This window comes from Ranitomeya variabilis, chromosome 2 (genome assembly GCF_051348905.1).
Source record: "Ranitomeya variabilis isolate aRanVar5 chromosome 2, aRanVar5.hap1, whole genome shotgun sequence".
Lineage (NCBI taxonomy): Eukaryota > Metazoa > Chordata > Amphibia > Anura > Dendrobatidae > Ranitomeya > Ranitomeya variabilis.
In genome coordinates, this window is record NC_135233.1 from 797,105,704 (window position 1) to 797,128,092 (window position 22,389).

General features: G+C 38.5%; 1 protein-coding gene across 4 annotated transcripts in view; it reads left to right on the top strand.

The window, feature by feature from the left end:
* Positions 1-22,389, top strand: part of COL12A1 (collagen type XII alpha 1 chain) — a 223,217-nt gene that overhangs the window by 162,757 nt on the left and 38,071 nt on the right. For all 4 annotated transcript variants that reach the window (XM_077289886.1, XM_077289885.1, XM_077289887.1 and 1 more), the window contains 5 exons: positions 645-809; positions 2,923-2,961; positions 3,054-3,192; positions 4,340-4,482; positions 5,426-5,535. In XM_077289886.1, the coding sequence (XP_077146001.1) occupies positions 645-809; positions 2,923-2,961; positions 3,054-3,192; positions 4,340-4,482; positions 5,426-5,535 (596 nt within the window). The remainder of the gene's footprint in view (positions 1-644; positions 810-2,922; positions 2,962-3,053; positions 3,193-4,339; positions 4,483-5,425; positions 5,536-22,389) is intronic.

The window sequence follows — 22,389 nt, forward strand, 5'->3', positions numbered from 1 at the left end:
AGATACCCTGTAGTAAGTAAATTAATAGTAGTATACGTGTACAAAGTATAGGGTACTTAGTTGACTATTTTGTTAAAAAAAAATGTAAAAGCCATCCCGCACAACAACATGTTCCCCAATCAAGATGGTCCCTAACCCTATTAACCCACCTTGATAATTGGCAGCAAGCCGTAAAAAAAAACAGGTGTGTGGAAAGCTAAATAGACAATTTACAGAGCCTAAAAAAGGGGGAACACCCCCAGATTTACATGGTACAAAGATCTAAAGCAAAAACATGGAGCAGCACACCTGTTGGTATAAGTGTAATATGTATATACATACTGTACTTACGCTGCGACCATTAACAGACAAATATAATTATAGAATAAATATAATGACTGTATACCCTGCAGTAAATAAATAGTAATGCATGTAGAAAACATAGAGTACTTATAGTAGTTAATATTTCTTTATCAAAGAAGCATAAAAAACATCCCACTGTAATAAAGTGAACCCAAACAGAATGATTCCTAAGTTAAGTATCTCACCTCGTTACGTGCTTGTTGGCCTCAAAATAGATCTGGAACATTTTCACTTTCGCTCTTGACTGTGAATCCAAATGTAGCGATAACCGTAATGAGGACTATATCTTATGTCATTTTCAGGTTTCAGCGTATTCGTGATTGGAGTGGCTGATGTGGATTATACCGAGCTTACAAATATTGGTAGTAAACCGAGTGAACGCCACGTCTTCATTGTTGATGATTTTGATGCATTTGAGAAGATTGAAGACAATCTCATCACCTTTGTGTGTGAAACTGCAACTTCAAGTAAGTATCAATTTGACTAAGCTCTTACAAGGGAATTATATTTCAATTATCCCTTCAAGATGTCTTGTATTTGTGACAAAGCATAGTACAGTATATCAATTTGATACATGGTAAATCACTTGGATTATTACTGGAGAGGTGATAATACAATACTTCACATTATAGACCACAATAGACAAATTTGTCCTTTTAAATATGTTGATGTTAGATTTCGAATATACCTTATATTGATTTATCTTTGAGTGAAATACTTCAGTAGTTAATAACTGTTAATAGCTTTCAAGATGAAAGATAATTTGTTGCTGCCTGATTGGGTGTTTATTTCTTTGGAATTGCAAACAGGGGACTAACTAGAATTTTGTTGGCTCCAAGGCAAATTCTGGACCTGGACATTTTCCCCCACCATTAGCATGTCTGTAAAGACATACAATTCTAAATCTGTAAAAAAAAAAACATATCACCACCATCCTATTGCTGAACAAAGCCAACTAAACCAAGAACAATAAACCAATAATACTACATAGAGGAACAAATATCGCCCTACCCAATTATGACTATATAATTTCAGCAGATACAATGGTGACTGAATAATACCACCATACTTATCTAAGAAACACTGTGCTTATACTAATATTTTCCCCATACAGTGCCTGTATGGTGGTAGACAGAAGTTATACACAAGTTCTGTAGATGGTATAAGAGTATTTGGTACAGGAAAATCCAATGATCACTGCTGATATCTCCAGCCCAACTAAAGTAATTTATTTTCTCTATTTTTCCCCATCTGATTAAGACCACAATGATTTCTTACAGACAGGACTCATCTCTGCAGCATGTAATTCACAGACATCTATGGCTGATCACTTGTAGAGTACCATGCCTACTTTTCCCCTTACTTCTACATAAACTACATAAAGACGTAGTGCACCTGTGATATGATAAACAGTAACAATACCTCCCTTTTGCTCCTCCTACGGTAACAGTACCCCTGAAAAATAATAAACAAAATGTATTACAGCAATTAGGGCCCCCTTCACAGTAGAAATATCACCCTCTGTGTCCCTATACTGGATTAATGTTAATGTACTCTTTTATGGTACTTCAAAAAAAGGTTGCATTCTTCTGTGTGCCCAAATGCAGTAATAATACTACCTTGTAGTTTGTATACAGTAGTATTATCCCAATTTATGGTCCCTTACAATAACAATCTCCTCAATCTGTGATCCTATAAATTAATAATGTCCCGTTTGAGATCCTATAGATTAGTAATGTTTCAGCCATTTACTAAAATGAGCAGCAATGCCTCTCACCTGGCACCATTCCCATGATAAGCAGCTAGGTCTTTTTCCTCCATCACCCAGCACAGATGATGCAGAGCATTGACAGCATTGCGCCATCTGAAACGGAACACTGATGGCCGCTGATGGGACTACGGCTTGTATAGGTAGTGCAGGGCAGTTTAAACTGGATATACATTCTTGGAAATACATCTGGTTGATAATAATGCTGGTAATCAATGGGCTCCTCTCCTGGCCCGTTTGTGGCTGCACCCCATGTGACCATAATTCTTACGCTTTTGATTGCCAATAATACTGCTATCTCATGGAATTAGGCTGGAGATTAAGAGATCTCAGAGAAGAAATCAACAAGAATTTAATCAACATTTCAATTAAAAAATGGATAGGGTCATGTCGACCTTTCTTCTAAGCACATGCCAAATAAATTCAAGAATATTGGCGCCCAGTTGAAAGTTGAGCTCCTCTTATTTCTAGGAATGTCAAATATGCCAGAAAAACGTATCAGACCAGACTCCAAGTTTATGATAAATGACACATCAGGAAATTAACGTCAAGAACACGTTGTGTTCTTTCGTGAGGTTTACTTCCATTTACAATCATGTGAACCTAATTTACACTTTCTAGAGCGTGATCAGTAGATATCGTGCCAATAAATACATCACATTCTGTTTACCAAGCTTCAGAAGCATAAGTCAGACTAGAATTATACATTAGATGTTTTAGATTTGCAAACAGTATGATAACATTACCCAAGAGTGAGGTGCTAAGTTGTATAAATATAGATGAAGTTATCTTGTTATCCCTTGTTCTTTCAGCTTGCCCGCTTATATACCTTGATGGCTACACATCGCCTGGTAAGAGAGACTCTTTATTTTCAGCTTGAATACTGAGATTTTCCCTTTTGTTTCTATGTGCATTGAATTCATTTTTCTCTTTTCTCTCTAAGGATTTAGGATGCTGGAAGCCTATAACCTTACAGAAAAGACTTATGGATCTGTCCAAGGTGTCTCTTTGCAACCTGGTTCTTTGAACAGTTTCCCTGCGTATAATCTCCACAAAGATGCCTTCCTTTCTATACCTACCTCGTAAGTAAAATACAGTGTTAAAGAGATATTCCCATTTTAGCCATTTATAATTTGTCCACAGAATATTCCATATACATCTAGTAGATGTGAGTCCCACCTTTTGAATCTGTACCTATCTTCAGATTTGAGCTCCTACAACTCTCACCCTACCTGATAAGGTGGTTGCTATAAATGGAGAGTTGGATGCAACATTAAAGACTCAATTAAGTTTTTTAGTATCTGAACATTTATTAGCTTCAAGTCCTTTTGCTTTTGTGACTTTTTGAGTTGTAGAAAGTCCAACCATACTATATGTAATTTGTCGACTAGACTGTATCTGAAGTACCCCTTCGACACCTATATCAGTATAGATTGCACTGGTATTTGAGTTTGAAGGGTTATTCTGCATTCAAACAAGATGCAGAGTACTTACATGCAGAACAAAAATATAACAATAAGACAGATTTCATATGACTGGCATTCACGATCGGAGTACAGCCCGTGATATCCAGACTGGCCACAGGTCTCAAGACCTGAACTCAACAGCCTCATATATGTGAAACTGGTCTAGTACTACATCCTTAACATGTATACATGTACATGTTACTTACATTACATGTATAATTTTTGTCACAATATTGCTCCAAGTTTGCTCTTTCCTTGTGCAGCAAAAGTGGATATTTCCAGTCCATGTGGCCTATTCCAGACTATTCTCCACCCCCATACTCTCTTGTCTGCTAAACAGTAAATCTTCCCTTTCTCATGCCACCGATACAAACTGAGCACTGTGGCAGTGGCAGTCTCTGCAGCATCACAGAAGTGCATGGGGATGGAAGCTGGATTCTAGCCAACTTCGGAGCAGCGCTTGCAGGCGCTAAAGGGTAAAGCCTATAGTTCTTGGATAGGGAAACCAGCTACTCTGAGACTGCAAGGTGGCTGATAATCTTTGCAATGAGCAATAAACTATGCTGTTAAAAATCCCTCCATTTTTCAGATTTTTAATAACGGATAAATTGCAAATTTGCTTGTTTTTACAAGCACTTTGCAATTTTAACTATCGGAGAGCTTGAGATAACCACTTTAACTATTCACAAACTATTTAGAAATTGTGACAATATTAAAAATAAATTCTAGACGATGGTCTTAATGTGCTCAATCTTATACACAGAGAACTACATCCTGATGGCCTCCCACCATCCTACACACTCATCTTCTTGTTCCGTGTGCTCCCTGAAACCCCCAATGAGCCATTTTCAATATGGCAGATCACAGACAAGGGTTATAAACCTCTGACAGGAGTGACTCTGGATGGTGAGTATCTTTTCATGTTTTCAGCTTTCAGTAAGAGAAGATTATCTACAACTTCATTCATTTTGACACTTAAAATATGATGCGTCAAAGAGAATATTTTCACTTGTTCTTACCTGTCTAATCTTCTTTGGCCACTGAACGATAAGTTAGTTAATAACTATTATACCATCATAAATATCTTTGAACGTTAGGTGTGGCATTAAGTGTTCCAGTCATTTAGCACAGCTTTTTTTGTTTGTTGTTTGTTATGTTTTTACCACTAGTTACAACCATTCTTGAAAGTGGTCTTATTGCTTAGAATACTGCTACCATCATTGCTATGCCACGATGAAAATAGTCTTTAAATGATATATGATATATGGCACACCAAATGTGATATAAAAATGGAATTCCTCTTTAATGCATCATAATTTTTGCACAATACTGAGCATTTCTCCTATTATGTCTGATATTGTGTGTATTATTTGCTTCTCAGGAATTTATAATAAAGGGGTTTTCCACTACTGAACAACCTCAACTTAATCAATTCTGGAATCCATATGAAATAAAAACAGCGTATACCTATCTCCTACAGCGTTGTCACTGCTCCCAGAGTGATGTCAGTTGTGGTACGTGCAGGCTGCAGCCAATTAACCTCCACTCTTTGACTTCAGCTCGTAAATATTTCATTGGGGTGGACGTCTGCTCCGATGAAATTGTAAATGCTGCATCTGTTCAATGGCTGCTCATTGGCTGCAGCCGAAATGTGACACAAGTCACATCACAGCTGGGAACAGCAATCTGCACATTGCTGGATTGGCGTTGCTACAGGAGGTGAGTATACAATATTTTCATTTTAATAAGGGTCCAGAATTGATTAAGCTGCTACCACTACTGGACAACCACTAAAATATAACATCCTGTTACTCTTTGATAAGACAAAATGTTTTCAACGTCTCTCTAGGGTCCAAAAAAACACTCTCATTCTTCAACAAGGGAGCTACAGGAGACACTCAGACCGTCACATTTGATGGTGATGAAATAAAGAAGCTGTTTTATGGAAGTTTTCACAAGGTAAGTCACAAGTTGTAAACCTTTATTGGAACCAAAAATTGAGTATTATTGTAAATTGTTCCGGATTATCTCTGTTTTCGTAACCTACCCAACTACATAAGCATTTGCATAAAGGATAATTTGCAAAAAAGATTGTGTTGATTTTTTTTTTAAACAGGGCTTTTGGGTTGAGTGCCCTTCAGCCACATTTCCATGTTTTATGATAAAATTGCATTAAGACAGTCCTATTACATTATTAGAGCCACAAGACAGGGGCCTCTCCTGGTTTTACTGTAGCAAAAGCAGATAATCAGTGCGCCCTTTGTTAATTCTTTTATTGAGTCTTGTGCAAATGTAGTGGTTCTGGAGTTCACGGGCTATCCGGCTAACATATATTCATACTAACATATGAAAACATCAGCACAGTTTGAGTATTTGGAGTGCCAACCATCTGCTATAAACAGTAAAAGGATTGTCCCTCTTGAAAAAAAGTAGCTTTAAAGCGAATCTGTAAGAAGATTGTTGCTATTTAGGGCTCATACCCATTCGCGAGAAAAAAAAAGGAATGTGTAATGTGATTTCCATGCGATTTTTCCACTGAACATCCATATGACATGCGTATGCAATCCATATGCAATGCGATTTTAACATGAGGTTTTACATACAGCAGTTCTCTCTATGTAAAAGCTCATGTTAAAATCGTATTGTAAAATACAACTGTACCGATCATTTTAAAACCATACAGTATAGAATAGAATAGGCTTGAATAGAATAGATAGAATAGATATATACACATATACAACCCCTGGCAAAAGTTATGGAATCACCGGCCTTGGAGGATGTTCATTCAGTTGTTTAATTTTGTAGAAAAAAAGGTGATCACAGACATGGCACAAAACTGAAGTCATTTCAAATGGCAATTTTCTGGCATTAAGAAACACTCAAAGAAATCAAGAACAAAAAATGTGGTAGTCAGTAATGGTTACTTTTTTTTAACCAAGCATAGGGGAAAAAATTATGGAATCATTCAATTCTGAGGAAAAAATTATGGAATCACCCTGTAAATTTTCACACCCAAAATTAACACCTGCATCAAATTAGATCTGCTCGTTAGTCTGCATCTAAAAAGGAGTGATCACACCTTGGAGAGATGTTGCACCAAGTGGACTGTCATGAATCATGGCTCCAACAGGACAGATGTCAATTGAAACAAAGGAGAGGATTATCAAACTCTTAAAAGAGGGTAAATCATCTCTCAATGTTGCAAAAGAGGTTGGTTGTTCACAGTCAGCTGTGTCTAAAATCTGGACCAAATACAACCAACATGGGAAGGCAAACATACTGGTAGACCAAGGAAGACATCAAAGCATCAAGACCGGAAACTTAAAGCAATATGTCTCCAAACAGGAAATGCACAACAAAACAAATGAGGAACAAATAGGTGGAAACTGGAGTCAACGTCTGTGACCGAACTGTAAGAAATCGCCTAATAGAAATGGGATTTGCATACAGAAAAGCTAAACGAAAGCCATCATTAACACCTAAACAGAAAAAAACAAGGTTACAATGGGCTAAGGAAAAGCAATCGTGGACTGTGGATGACTGGATGAAAGTCATATTCAGTGATGATTTGCGAATCTGCATTGGGCAAGGTGATGATGCTGGAACTTTTGTTTGGTGCCGTTCCAATGAGATTTATAAAGATGACTGCCTGAAGAGAACATGCAAATTTCCACAGTCATTGATGATATGGGGCTGCATGTCAGGAAAAGGCACTGGCGAGATGGCTGTCATTACATCTTCAATAAATGCACAAGTTTATGTTGATATTTTGGACACTTTTTTTATCCCATCAATTGAAAGGATGTTTGGGGATGATGAAATCATTTTTAAAGATGATAATTCAACCTGCCATAGAGCAAAAATTGTGAAAACATTCCTTGAAAAAAAACACATAAGGTCAATGTCATGGCCTGCAAATAGTCCGCATCTCAATCCAATTGAAAATCTTTGGTGGAAGTTGAAGAAAATGATCCATGACAAGGCTCCAACCTGCAAAGCTGATCTGGCAACAGCAATCAGAGAAAGTTGGAGCCAGATTGATGAAGAGTACTGTGTGACACTCATTAAGTCCATGCCTCAGAGACTGCAAGCTGTTATAAAAGCCATAGGTGGTGCAACAAAATACTAGTGATGTTTTGGAGTGTTTTTTTGTTTGTTTTTCATGACTCCAGAATTTTTTCCTCAGAATTGAGTGATTCCATAATTTTTCCCCTATGCTTGGTTAAAAAAAGTAATCATTACTGACTACCACATTTTTTGTTCTTGATTTCTTTTAGTGTTCTTTAAAGCCAGAAAGTTGCCATTTGAAATGACTTTAGTTTTGTGCCATGTCTGCGATCTGCTTTTTTTCTACAAAATTAAATAACTGACTGAACATCCTCCAAGGCCGGTGATTCCATAATTTTTGCCAGGGGTTGTATATGTATGGGAAAATCAGCTGTCATTTTCCCACTCTCAATAGTTCATTTGAATTCATGCCAGCAGGGAGAACTGCTTTGGTTACGTCACCGCTATTCACTGAAGCTCCGCTAACAGCATTTTATTCATTCCCCAGTAGTTTACAACCAGGATGGTCACATTAGCACCGCTCCTGGTTATAAACTGTATATACCCCAGATATGGATTACGGCGTGGGACTGACTGTATGCCAGACAGGTATGGGTATATTGTTAGTTTGTTATTTTTTCATGTTTTTCAGGAGATCGTGGGTTTTGCTTGGATTACCTGTAACAATAAAATGGTCAAACAGTGTTTAGTGTTTTATTTAAGTAAAAGACTTTATTCTGCATGTGTGTGTGTTTATTTAACCCTTTACAAACTATAGGATTAGTAATGGATAGGTGTCTTATTGACACCTCCCCATTACTAAGGAGGCTTATTGTCACCTTACATTACAAAGGTGACATTATCCCCTTTTTACCCCATATGCCACTGCTACAGGGCAATGGGAAGAGAGAGGCTAAGTGCCAGAATTGGCGCATCTTATAGATGCGCCTTTTCTGAGGTGGCTGGGGGCAGATGTTTTTAGCCTGGGTGGGCAATAACCATGGTCCCTCTATAGGCTACTAATATCTGCCCTCAGTCACTGGCTTTCCCTCTCTGGCACAGAAAATTGTGCGGGGGCCCACGCCAGTTTTTCTGTGAAAAAATTATTTTATTAAATACATACAGGTCCCAAATGTTACATACACACTACTAACAGTATTCGTCACTGACATATATAAATTTAACTGTTCTGCAATGGTTTACTTTGTGTAAACCGTGTCTCCTATCCTGTCGGCTTCTGCAATGATTTTGCAGAAGCCGACAAATGATTTATCGACTATTCTGCTATCTATCTCTCTATGAAATATAAAGATATATACCGTATATACTCAAGTATAAGCCGACCCCCCTAATTTTGCAACAAAAAACTGGGAAAACTTATTGACTCGAGTATAAGCCTAGGGTGGAAAATGCAGCAGCTACCGGTAAATGTCAAAAATAAAAATAGATACCAATAAAAGTAAAATTAAATGAGACATCAGTAGGTTAAGTGTTTTTGAATATCCATATTGAATCAGGAACCCCATATAATGCTCCATGCAGTTCTTTATGGCCCCATAGATGCCCCATATAATGCTCCATGCAGTTCTTTATGGCCCCATAAGATGCTCCATATACAAATATGCCCCATATAATGCTCCATGCAGTTCTTTATGGCCCCATAGATGCCCAATGTAATGCTCCATGCAGTTCTTTATGGCCCCATATATGCCCCATATAGTGCTCCATGCAGTTCTTTATGGCCCCATAGATGCCCCATAGATGCCCCATATAATGCTCCATGCAGTTCTCTATGGCCTCATAAGATTCTCCATATAACAATGTGCCACATGTAATGCTCCATACAGTTCACTATGGCCCTATAAGATGCTCCATATAACAATGTGCCACATGTAATGCTCCATGCAATTCATTGTGGCCCCATAGATGCTCCATATAACATTGTGCCACATGTAATGCTGCTGCTGCACTAAAAAAAATGACGTACTCACCTCTCTTGCTGCCCGCTGCTTCTCAGTGTTCCAGTCTCTCCGCACTGACTGTTCAGGCAGAGGGCGGCGCACACATTAATACGTCATCACGCCCTCTGACCTGAACAGTCAGTGCAAGGGACGCGGAAGATGGAATGTTGGTGGAACGAGGGAAGGTAAATATGAAATACTCATCTGCTCCCGGCGCTCCTGACGCGGTCCCTACATGTCCCACAGTCTCCGGGCGCGGCAGCTTCTTCCTGTAGTGAGTGGTCACATGGTACCGCTCTTTACAGTAATGAATATGTGGCTCCACCCCCATTTTTTTGGGCTGAAAATCTTGGCTTATACTCGAGTATATACGATATATACTGTATATATCTATATATATAGTTGTCTAAGGGTTTTTCTGTCTGTCCTGGAAATCCCGCGTCTCCGATTGGTCGAGGCCGACCAATCAGCGACGGGCACAGTATTGACGTAGATGTCATAATGGTTGCCATGGTGACGATGATGTCATAAAGGTTGCCTCGACCAATCAGCGACGGGCACAATCTGCCGCAAATTCTGGAATCATCATTGTCCATATACTACGGGGACATGCATATTCTAGAATACCCAATGCGTTAGAATCTGGCCACAATCTAGTATATATATATATATATATATATATATATATATATATATATATATATATACAGCATATATATATGTGTGTGTCACTGACATATATATACCCCCGCACTTCCATTGTTTACATTGTGGTGGACTCTGGGAAAATGGCTGCCTAGGGCAGCGCATGCACAGACGGAGATCTCGGCACCTAGATCTCGGGAGATGAGATCTCAGTGCCAAGATCATCATCTGCGCATGCACCGCCCCTGGCAGCCATTTTCTTGGAGTCCACTGCAAAGTAAACCATGGAAGCACGGGGGCTCCGGGCTTTCACAAAAATGTCAGCACCCCCCCTGCACCACTGAACACCCACAGCGTTTCTCATCTGAACACCCTTTTCTCCCAGTCTGGAGTCCGCAGCGTCGCTCCACTACTGCCTCCGCCAGCAGTGACCCTCGGACCCCGCAGCCACCATCCCTAGTAAGCAATAAGATGCATGGATTGTTAGAAGCACCACCATTTTATTAAAAAAAGTTTTTTTTTCTATTTTTCTCCTCAAAATTTAGGGTGCGTCTTATAATCCATTGCATCTTATAAACCGCAAAATACGGTAACTTTACAGTGAACCCTTCTTAGCTGAGAAGTAATGAGTCAAACATAATTGTATCCAATGTATAACAGATCTCAGTATCCACAGTGGACACGACTAAGACATTAATATTATAATGCTTGATATATAATCTTCAGTACCAGAGGGTCCAACTTTAAAGGCTACCATGAAAAGATCCATATCTGATTCCATGTACAACCTATAGGTCAGAAATATATATAGCCAGTGGTGTATAATATTTAGCAATGTCACGTATCAAATGTTAATAAGCTGTGGGATTTCAACATGGGAATTAGGAGGGGGGGGATCATCCTTGAGATTGGTTGTTCTTACCAGAATATAAGTCTAATCATCACAGTAGTGGATAGGGTCACTGATGGCAAGCTTTGTACAGTAATCAATCCAGTATGATCTTATGAACCAACAATTAGCATCATGTCCAATATAAAAAAGTTGGAAGAAGATAGTCAATGGCAAAGATTACTGGAGCACAAAGGAAGTTTAATTCCAAATATAAAAGCTTAATTTTCTAGTCAAATTAGATTCTGTCTAGCACATCTAAGCAACAGCCTGCTCACACATGTTCACACTGTTCACATTAATACTGGATCAGATTACTCTGAATAATTGGAAGACACATCTTAATTAAATTTATAGACACAGAATGTCTCTATTTCATCAGTAAATTTTTTAACATGGATTATTTTTCTCGCTGTTAGAAATGCTCCACGACAACATTCTGATTGTAGAATTCCTCAACTGTCGTACAAGCAATAAGTGAGCATTCTTCATGAAAGAATCTAAGCTATTGTGGAGAGAGGATTTCATTTCAAGAGAGGAAAAATCATTCAGGACTTTTACCAGAAAGTGTCACCAATTGACCTCGCAAGGTCTTTGTCAAGGCTTGAAGAAAACCAAGTTATAGTCCTCTAGTTAAAATTCCCTGGACATGACGTTTGTTGTTAACTCATATGTCCTAGTGTTCTGTGAGATGTAATTCAGGTAAAGGATCTGAGTTTCTTTGTATTGATGGTCAATCATCAAACTCTTAAGCTCTTAATGCCAAATGACATACATGTATAGTACCGGTATGGCGCATTGCGTTCAAAATGCCATACATTTACATCATGGTTATTTTCATGGGCATAGTGACTGTCATTAGACTCCTGTTATAATGGCAGAAATTGGAAAAAATCCAATCTTGGAAGTAAATCCCCATATACAGAATGCCACAGTAAAAAGTGTACAGACTATGGGCCCTATATACCAAGATAGGCGTTCATGATGGTCTTGATGAGGAGATGTGCTGGAGTCAGACACTTCTGCTTTATGAAGAGGCATACACCCCTTTACGTATCCGGAGTGCTGGACGAGTATTTAAACACCTGGAGTAAAATTTGAAGTGCGTCTGTCCTCATGCATATGCTCCATCCGTGCTTTGCCTATTTTGTTGGAGCTGGGTGAAAATGGCTACAGTACCACCAAAAGTCACATACTTTTAGCGCAGACTCTAGTTGCGCCACAATTATGTGACTTTTCAAAGCTTTTTATGTCAGAATATTGCTGTAAAAGCTTTGGTTAATCAGGTCATTAGGGCAGATCTTCCCTCTGAAACCTCATTACTATATCTTTCCCAATGCAATTGAAGAGTGCTGATAAGTTTCTGGTCTCCTCACTTCGGTCGATATCAGAATGGTCTTCAAAAGTGATAGTCATGCCTATTGATAATCTATGATAGAGTATCCTTTCTTAGTTTTTATAGGTCAATAAGCAAGGGCCTGAAAGCACCCAAAGAAAGGGATAAACATTACTACTTTCTTTAATAAATTGGATATTATTTGAGATCTAAATATTCACATTAAAGATTAAAAAGATTTTTAGCTAGTTCTTCAATCAACAGCTCGATCCTTGAATGGTGTTTGACAAGAGAATTACGGAAACTCTGTATACATCACTTTTTTGGAACTTAATCCTGAAAGTTTTACATATTTAGATGTTTTCTGTCTTATTCATATTTTTAATGAGCCTACAGGGGCTCAATGAAAATAACCAGTGAGTAGAATAACAGCTGTAGGAGTGATAAGTCTGTGGTGGTCTGTGCTTCATATTTGACTTGCAGTAGCTTGGCTGTAAATCTTCCAAATGTCTTAATCTTTTGCGATGTTTAATCTGTCTGTAAATAGATTGAGTTAAAGCAGCTCGATTACTGCTGTCAAGTTTGTAAAATAGACTTTTAGTTTGTTGCAAGAGCAATGAATTTAGGAGAAAAGGCTGCTAGAAGCAATCCTCAGACATTTTGTGATCCCTTGAGTTTTAAGAAACTAGTTGAAATATATGTTTAGTTGTCTGTTTTATGTGGTTTGGGAATAAAAAGGCAAATGAGTTGCACTAGAGTGTGTACTAGCGTTTGGCATATGTGAGACAGAGAAAGTGGCAGATAAACTTGGAATTAAGTGATACTTATTATATGCCAGTACAGAATGTGCGCTCTGTGGAATATGCGTTACACCTTACAGTTTAATAGGCTGTCTTTCCTGCCTACAGTAAATCACAGTGGCCTAAAGATGTCTGAACAGTCAGGGAAAACAATTACAGAATAAGCTATATGCTCCTCACTTTTTATGACCATTTTATTTGATGCCAGTCAGTGGAAAGTCAGAATAGTCTTTGTCGGTCTGGGTCCACAGGATCTTCAGGTAAAAAAAATGATCTATCTATCTATCTATCTATCTATCTATCTATCTATCTACATATCTATCGTCTGTCTCTTTGTCTTTGTCCATCTATCATAATAAATGAATATATTACTTTATGAGAGTATTTGATTACATTTTACTTGACACACTATCTTCATTTCAGGCATTTTAACAGTACAAATTCCAGCGCTATACCGGAGGAATGTACAACCTTTTCTTTTAATAGGTCCACAGTGTCTGATTTAACAACTATAAAGGACTAGAATAAAAGTTAAATATGTTTTACCATCTGAGACATCTATAGAATAGAGATAGTATGTGCATTAAATGTATGAAAAGGGTGCAGGTTCCACCTTCTGGACTCTAACCTCTCAGGAGAATGCAAGGTCTATTCCCTCCTGTTCACAGTGTAGAAAAGAAGTATATATATATATATATATATATATATATATATATATATATATATATATATATGCAAGTGGCTTTTTCAAAAGAGATGATCAGATGGATTCACGGCGAATTGAATTTGAGAATTTTCTGAAATTCGTGGATCCCTGCAAATTTGAACAGTTTACGATTGGATTTGCATGGATCAGACCAAAAAAATGCACTATTTCATACACTGCTGAAGAGTAACAAAAAGGGTTAATGACATCAGGTGTGGTCAGGCGAACTTCCCTATAATGCCATGAAGCTCTCACATCACATGATCTAGCACAGCCAATCTCTCTCTCTCTCTCTCTCCTCTCTTAGCTTTCTCCCTATTCTCTCTCTCTGTGTCATGTCGGACGCTGTTCAGACCAGGTCGTCCGACAGACAGCGGTAATTCCGCTTTTGACCACTATTTGCTCATTGGCGTCTGCTAGATTTTATCTAGCTTTTCCGGGGTTAATTTACCTGATGCTCGGATTGGAAGCTGGGCCATGCCCACTGCCTTTAAATAGTTCTCCTGATCTTTGGGCATCACCGATTATAGCTTCTGTCTTGTGCGTTGTTATCTCTGTCTGGTGAGGAGAGCTGGTGGTTGGAGATTCGTTGCTGGTGGTGTATTTTCATTTGTCTTATTTACTCCTTCCTATATTTGTATTTATTTTACCCTGCACATTTATAGTGTATTCCTGAGTGACTGCGGCGTGGTGTATATTTTCCTTTATCCTTGTCTGTGCTAACTGTGGGTATTGGGGAATAACATCTTCACTGGGTGGTGGGCGGAGGTTTCAGCCTAGGGCTGAGCTCAGGAGACAGGGTGAGGTTCGAGGCCTGGACATGCACACCTTCAGTGTAAACTCCAGGTAGAGGGTCAGTCAGGATTTCCCTAGTCTGAGGGAAACTGCAGGGGCCCGGGTTATTAGCTCTCGCTCACCTAGTCTCTCCCTGACACTCTGCCTTCTTGCTATACTCTCTATCTCTCCCCTTTCTCTCTCCTTTCCGTCTGTCATCTCTCCCCTCAATCTCTCTCTCCCCCTTCTCTCTTTCACATCTCATCTCCCCCCTCTCTGTCTCTTTTTTTCTCTATTTCCATTCTTTCTCTCCTCCTCTCCCTCTAGGTTATATTAGTAATGAAACACATACATGGATACAGTAGACTACTTGAGATTCACAGCAAATAAATTCTGTGCAAATCGAAGTTTTGTTTTTTTTAAATAATCTGGTGAATTTAAATTTCAAAATATTTGGTTACCTCTATCTTTTACTTTATGCGAGTTGCTGAAAATTCAAATGACTCACTATCCCCATAAACTACAATGAAAATAGCCACACATAGATACAGTTATGTGAAAAAGTTTGGGCACCCCTATTAAACTAAAGCTTAATGTTTTATAAAAATTGTTTTTTTTGCAACAGCTATTTCAGTTTCATATATCTAATAACTGTTGGACACAGTAATGTTTCTGCCTTGAAATGAGGATTATTGTACTAACAGAAAATGTGCAATCTGCATTCAAACAAAATTTGACAGGTGCATAAATATGGGCACGCTTATCATTTTCTTGTTTTAAATACTCCTACCTACTTTTTACTGACTTAGTAAAGCACTTTTTTTGGTTTTGTAACCTCATTGAGCTTTGAACTTCATAGCCTGGTGTATGCAATCATGAGAAAAGCTACTTAAAGTGGCCACTTGCAAGTTGTTCTCCTGTTTGAATCTCCTCTGAAGAGTGGCATCATGGGCTCCTCAAAACAAATGTCAAATGATCTGAAAACAAAGATTATTCAACATAGTTGTTCAGGGGAAGGATACAAAAAGCTGTCTAAGAGATTTAACCTGTCAATTTCCACTGTGAGGAACATAGTAAGGAAATGAAAGAACACAGGTACAGTTCTTGTTAAGGACAGAAGTCAGGCCAAGAAAAACATCAGAAAGGCAGAGAAGAAGAATGGTGAGATCAGTCAAGGACAATCCTCAGACCACCTCTAGAGAGCTGCAGCATGAACTTGCTGCCGATGGTGTCACTGTGCATTGGTCAACTATACAACGCACTTTGCACAAGGAGAAGCTGTATGGGAGAGAGATGCGAAAGAAGCCATTTCTGCAAGCACGCCACAAACAGAGTCGGCTGAGGTATGCAAAAGCACATTTGGAGAAGCCAATTTCTTTTTGGAAGAAGGTCCTGTGGACTGATGAAACCAAGATTTAGTTGTTTGGTCATACAAAAAGGCATTATGCATGGCGGCAAAAAAACACAGCATTCCAAGAAAAACACTTGCTACCCACAGTAAAATTTGATGGAGGTTCCATCATGCTTTGCGGCTGTGTGGCCAATGCCGGCACTGGGAATCTTGTTAAAGTTAAGGGACACATGGATTCCTCCTCTCAGTATCAGCAGATTCTTGACAATAATGTTCATGAATCAGTGACAACGTTGAAGTTCGCAGGGGCTGGATCTTTCAGCAAGACAATGATCCAAAACACCGCTCCAAATCTACTCAGGCATTCATGCAGAGGAACAATTACACTGTTCTGGAATGACCATCCCCATCCCCAGACCTGAATATCATTGAACATCTGTGGGATCATTTGAAGAGGGCTGTCCATGCTCGGCGACCATCAAACTTAACTGAACTGGAATTGTTTTGTAAAGAGGAATGGTCAAAAATACCTTCATCCAGGATCCAGGAACTCATTAAAAGCTACAGGAAGCGACTAGAGGCTGTTATTTTTGCAAAAGGAGGATATACTAAATATTAATGTCACTTTTCTGGTGAGGTGCCCATACTTATGCTCCTGTTAAATTTTGTTTGAATGCAGATTGCACATTTTCTGTTAGTACAATAAACCTCATTTCAAGGCAGAAACATTACTGTATCCAACAGTTATTAGATATATGAAACTGAAATAGCTGTTGCAACAAAACAAATTTTTATAAAACATTAAGCTTAAGATTAATAGGGGTGCCCAAACTTTTTCATATAACTGTGTAGCAACCTTATCACCTCCATGCAAACACTATACAAATGACTATGCACATTAGGTGGCTATCCGATGAATGAAGGTTCAGCCGATCATTGAGTCAGACTCAGCAGCTGTCTTGCTGGATCTTCCATGCTCAGGAATGATGATTCAGCCAAGTGTTGCTGTGTCCTCTTTGAGAAAGCCATTGCCAAACATTTCTGGCAACAGGCAATAACTAGGAAAGCAAAGTGATAGGCAGTCTGAAATCAGATATGCCTGATTGATATCTCTCATGACAATCAGTTGTCAGGGGTTCCCATATAGATTAAGGTACCGTCACACTAAGCGACGCTGCAGCGATAGCGACAGCAATGCCGATCGCTGCTGCGTCGCTGTGTGGTCGCTGGAGAGCTGTCACACAGACCGCTCTCCAGCGACCAGCGATGCCGAGGTCCCCGGGTAACCAGGGTAAACATCGGGTTGCTAAGCGCAGGGCCGCGCTTAGTAACCCGATGTTTACCCTGGTTACCAGCGTAAAAGTTAAAAAAACAAACAGTACATGCTCACCTGCGCGTCCCCCAGCCTCTGCATCCTGACGCTGACTGAGCTCCGGCCCTAACAGCAGAGCGGTGACGTCACCGCACCGCTTTCACTTTCACTTTAGGGCCGGATCTCAGTCAGAGCAGGAAGCAGACACTGGGAGACGCGCAGGTGAGTATGTACTGTTTGTTTTTTTAACTTTTACGCTGGTAACCAGGGTAAACATCGGGTTACTAAGCGCGGCCCTGCGCTTAGTAACCCGATGTTTACCCTGGTTACCAGTGTAAAATATCGCTGGTATCGTCGCTTTTGCTGTCAAACACGGCGATACACGGCGACCTAGCGACCAAATAATGTGCAGACCTTCTAGCAGCGACCAGCAATTTCACAGCGGGATCCAGATCGCTGCTGCGTGTCAAATACAGCGATATCGCCATCCAGGTCGCTGCAACGTCACGGATTGCTGGCGATATCGCCTAGTGTGACGGTACCTTTAGTCTGTTAGCCAAATCTGTTGATATCAGCGAGTTTTGCAAGATTAGTTTAACTTGTTTGGGGCTTTTACGCTGTTCATGGGGTATCCATTTATTAACTTGCAGTGGAAATGAACAAAAGTAGAAGTAGTAGTTGAAAGCTCCAATTCAGTTTACTAAAAATCTTGCATCCTTAAGAGTAGGGCTTTTAAAAGCTACATTGAAACATGAAGTTCTTCCTTCTTGAAAATGGCATTGCAATTGAATGATGACCTGCATTTCAGTTTGACTGTTATTCTCCTTATGTATTACATAGCTACACAGGCGGTCTTGTAAATTAAAAAAATGATGGTTTGATATAGAAAGGGTGACATTAATTGTTTTCATATCGATTCTTAGTCTTCCAGAAAAAGATAATGATCTCAAATTTGGCCAGGAGGGAAGAATCTGGCTCAGAACAGTGGATTTTATGACTTGCCGCTTTTTAGCTCCTGAACTTGGGATGTCACTTACTGCTGGGAAATGTTTGGCTTTTTCCTTGAGACTGAAATGTGAGTCTCAGAAACTTTATTGCTCATGTTCTCAGGAAACCATGGATCTCACTGAAATTTGCCTTCTGGTAGCTGTAGTCAAGCAGTTGATTGAGTCATTCCAATTTTCCTTTTTCTCCTTTTTTGTGGTTTGGTGTTCTCTCAGTTGTTTTATGTGGGTTTTGGTCTACATATTTAATAGGAGAACATAGAGGCAGAAATCAGCGAGTTTTGAAATGTCCTATATTGTATAGTCTGGGGTTGTTAAGACAACATGCTTTAGTGGTATTTTATGTCTAAGCTGTCATTAGTACTTATGTATTGTGTTGCCTGACATGTTTTTTATTTCCATTGCTTTAAGTGCAGTGGAAATATTTTAATACTTGTATAAAGTACTCCTCAATCTACAGCAGGGGTGCTTAACGTTTTTTAGTCTAAAGGCCACATTGCCATAATGAACCAATCTCATGGGCCATATAATTTTTGAAAGGGGTACTTACATGAATACATCACCATAACCATCATTAGTTCATTAATACATCACCAGTAGTATGTGGGGCATCTGTTTTTTTCATGGATGCACACAAACCCATTATAACCTATGATGATATTCTGATATTCATATGTCCATGTGTTCACACTGATGTCATGAAAACACTGATGACACCAGTACTGTTTTTTCCAGTACTGGTTTTAGATGGAAGTGTGAAAAGTGCCTTAAACTGGGTTTTTGGAGCAGAAACGCTCCAAATCCTCCTTATAATCTCAAATTTCTAAGTTTTGATGATTTTTCAGTTTTAATATAGCCATGAAGCAGATGATTCTACAGTGTTAGCAGAGGGATTAATTCTGCTGGTTTGAGATTGTGAGAAATGCAATGTCCGTCAAGGCTGTCCATTGCCAAGTGCACTAAGCTACCTGATCTGTGCTTTTTCAGCAGTCTTAAATTTCAGAATCAGATGTGACTTTTTATATTTTGTAGAATTGGAGGTGTCACTCTCTATAAAATAAAAGAGTTAATAGCTTGTTTTTTTTTTCCTACCCGTTCTACTGTTTAATGCTGTGCAGGGAATTTAAATACATTAGTTTCTGTTCCCAATGAGGCCCACACTACAATTTACCTATCTCAGCCACACTCTCACTGGGGTCAATTTCCCTGGAATCCAACTTGCCCACCAGTGTACTTTAGAATGTGAGAGAACACCGAAGTAGCAGGAGGAGGTGACTCAACCACAGGAAAAACACCACAGGCAAGGCAGTTAACCACTATGTAACCATGACCATTTTTCTTTTTTTAATACTGTGGTTAGGTAGAAGGGGAAAGGGGAGGTACAGTCACTTTGCAATGATATCATGGCTTTGATTTGAAGAATGGGTTAACTCATGAGATTTTAGTTGTTTAAAATAAATGTGGTTGGCTGGACTTAGACAGGTCTAAAGTTTGAAGAAGAGGCCAACATTTGAGAAGCCTTCAAATACCTTACTGTTTATATGTTGGTGGCTGTTTTCATGGCAACGAAAAACACTTTAATAATCCGAGATCCTGAACTATAAGAAGTGAGTGACAAAATCCTAAATAAACGAAAAGTCAGTCTCTTGGAGGATTTGTCTGTGGTTTATTGGAAGGAAACCATGTGCTCTCAGACAGTAATGTTACATTTACAGTGAGCTTGTGGTAGAGCGGTTATCAGCCTACGTCAATCTTGTATCACATACTTTTTTTATATTCTCATTAAAATTAAGGTTACACAAATATGTTCCCTGTTACGTTTGTAGGCATTCCCTTTGGAATACTTAAGAGGCTATACATATACTCAGCCAGTGACATTTCTTCCATCTTTACTATGAATGCATATTATACACATAACAGGAAATGGCTAAGGCAGCTTTTAACAAAGTACATGTAAGGAAATGTATTTTTTTATTTCAACTTGATGCCAAGTATTTCAAAATAACCTTGGAACTCGGTAATGGAATTTGATTTTGGCATTGTTTCACAGCCAAAAGAGTATGCTATCAAAAACCAGCATTTAAAGATCTCATTCTGTGCTCAGATAAAATGAACTGATAATCTAAGTAGGTTATTAAAATAAGTCATACATAATTGACCATTCAATAATTCATTCATTTTTAAGGAAAAAACTTTTGCACTGAAAAGAACGTAAAATGGGCAAACGTCCAGAAACATTCAGAACTTCTTACCAATGTTCTATTAAAATCATAGAGATTGACTAATAAGAAAGGAGTTACAATGCTAATTTAGGTTGTAAAATAGGTTGTGAGTACAGGACACCCATGATCAGCAGGAATGAGGCTCTGGAAATGACACATGCGATTGATGGCTGTGATACATGAGACTGCTGGAGATAGGCCCAGAACAAATGAAATTAGTAATTTGAGGGACCACTGAAATGGAAAGATTATTATGATAGATGGATAGATAAATTCAAACCTCAAACTTACTAAAAATCAGTGATACTCCATATTAGACCCCTTAATAAATTGAAAGCCTAAAGCAATTTTTTATTAAATTCAGATCTGAGACCAGACCCCTCAATAAAATCAAACTCCAAGCTATACCCTAAAATGAATTCAGACCAAGGCCAAAACTTTTAAAAAATGTAGACCCCAGACCAGAATGATTCCAAAATTAATTTCGACCCTGCAATTACTTTGGAATCCAGGCTAGATCCAAAATTATTGTAGATGATAAAATAAAGGCTTTTATCTTATATCAGAGCTCTAAATAAATGTAATCTGCAGATTGGACCCCAAACCAGAGTCCTACGCTTTTTATTACACTAAATCAGACCCATAAATAAATTTACACTCTGGAGAGGATCGGATCATAAACCAGATCCCTAAATTACGCAATCTATATAGGCCAACATGATATAGGCCAGCAGCACCAATAAAATAAAATTCTATTAACTTTTTTTAGTAAATCATCAATACATCTTTCATGCATGTCTCATTATAAATAATAAAACCCACACTGAATGGAAAAGAAAAAAAATACTATTAAGTGGAAAATAGTGCAAAAAGTCTCAGCTCAAGCCAGTGTCTTAGACACCAGACATTAAAGCACAGGGAAGATATTGTACAACTAGTGCCGCTTTAAATAATTAGTATGAACTACTGTAGACACCTCATTGTATATAGTCAAAAAATTAAGTGTATGGAGGAGTAAAATATGAAAAATAGGCACAAAATGGAACATTTTTTAATACATTTTATTTTTATTTCTTTATATCCCAAAAAATTTACACTGCAAAGAGAAGACTAATGATACTTTCATATACTAGTACAAGTGGATATTCTTTTCTTGTCTGCTCCTAACTCCTGAGAGTTCTTCTGCTTTAAGTGACACTAGTGACTGTTTATGACTTTTAGCGTCAGCAATGTCATGTGCTTGGCAAATGCGATATTCTGACTGCGTTTAGAATTGAAGAGGACCCAAGATAAGTATATGGAGGAGTTACAGTAGTAACTGAGGCCATGTTGTTTCACCTAATGACCCCACTTACTAAGCTAACTCTGCTGCTGATGATGTAGTAGAGATGGACTCGGGCAACTCTGATAGTGAGGACACCTTTAGCCACTGGTTAGAAAGCCCAACCTTCTGTTTTAACTACTTTTATATTTCATATTAATAGGAATACAGCACAATACAACTAGTCTATGGAATGTTGGATGGGATAACATCTAATTTGGTGTACTTTACAAAGGATTGTCAAGTCTGCTGGAAATAATTATGGTTTATAAGGAGCAATTACAATGAAAGCCTATCCATTTCGCAAACAAACTCAACTAATTAGATTTTAATACATCTGTGGTTAATTATGTTGTGAAGTTAAGTGTGTCCAGTCTAATGGAATAAATATCTGTATATACAGGTCCTTCTCAAAAAATTAGCATATAGTGTTAAATTTCATTAT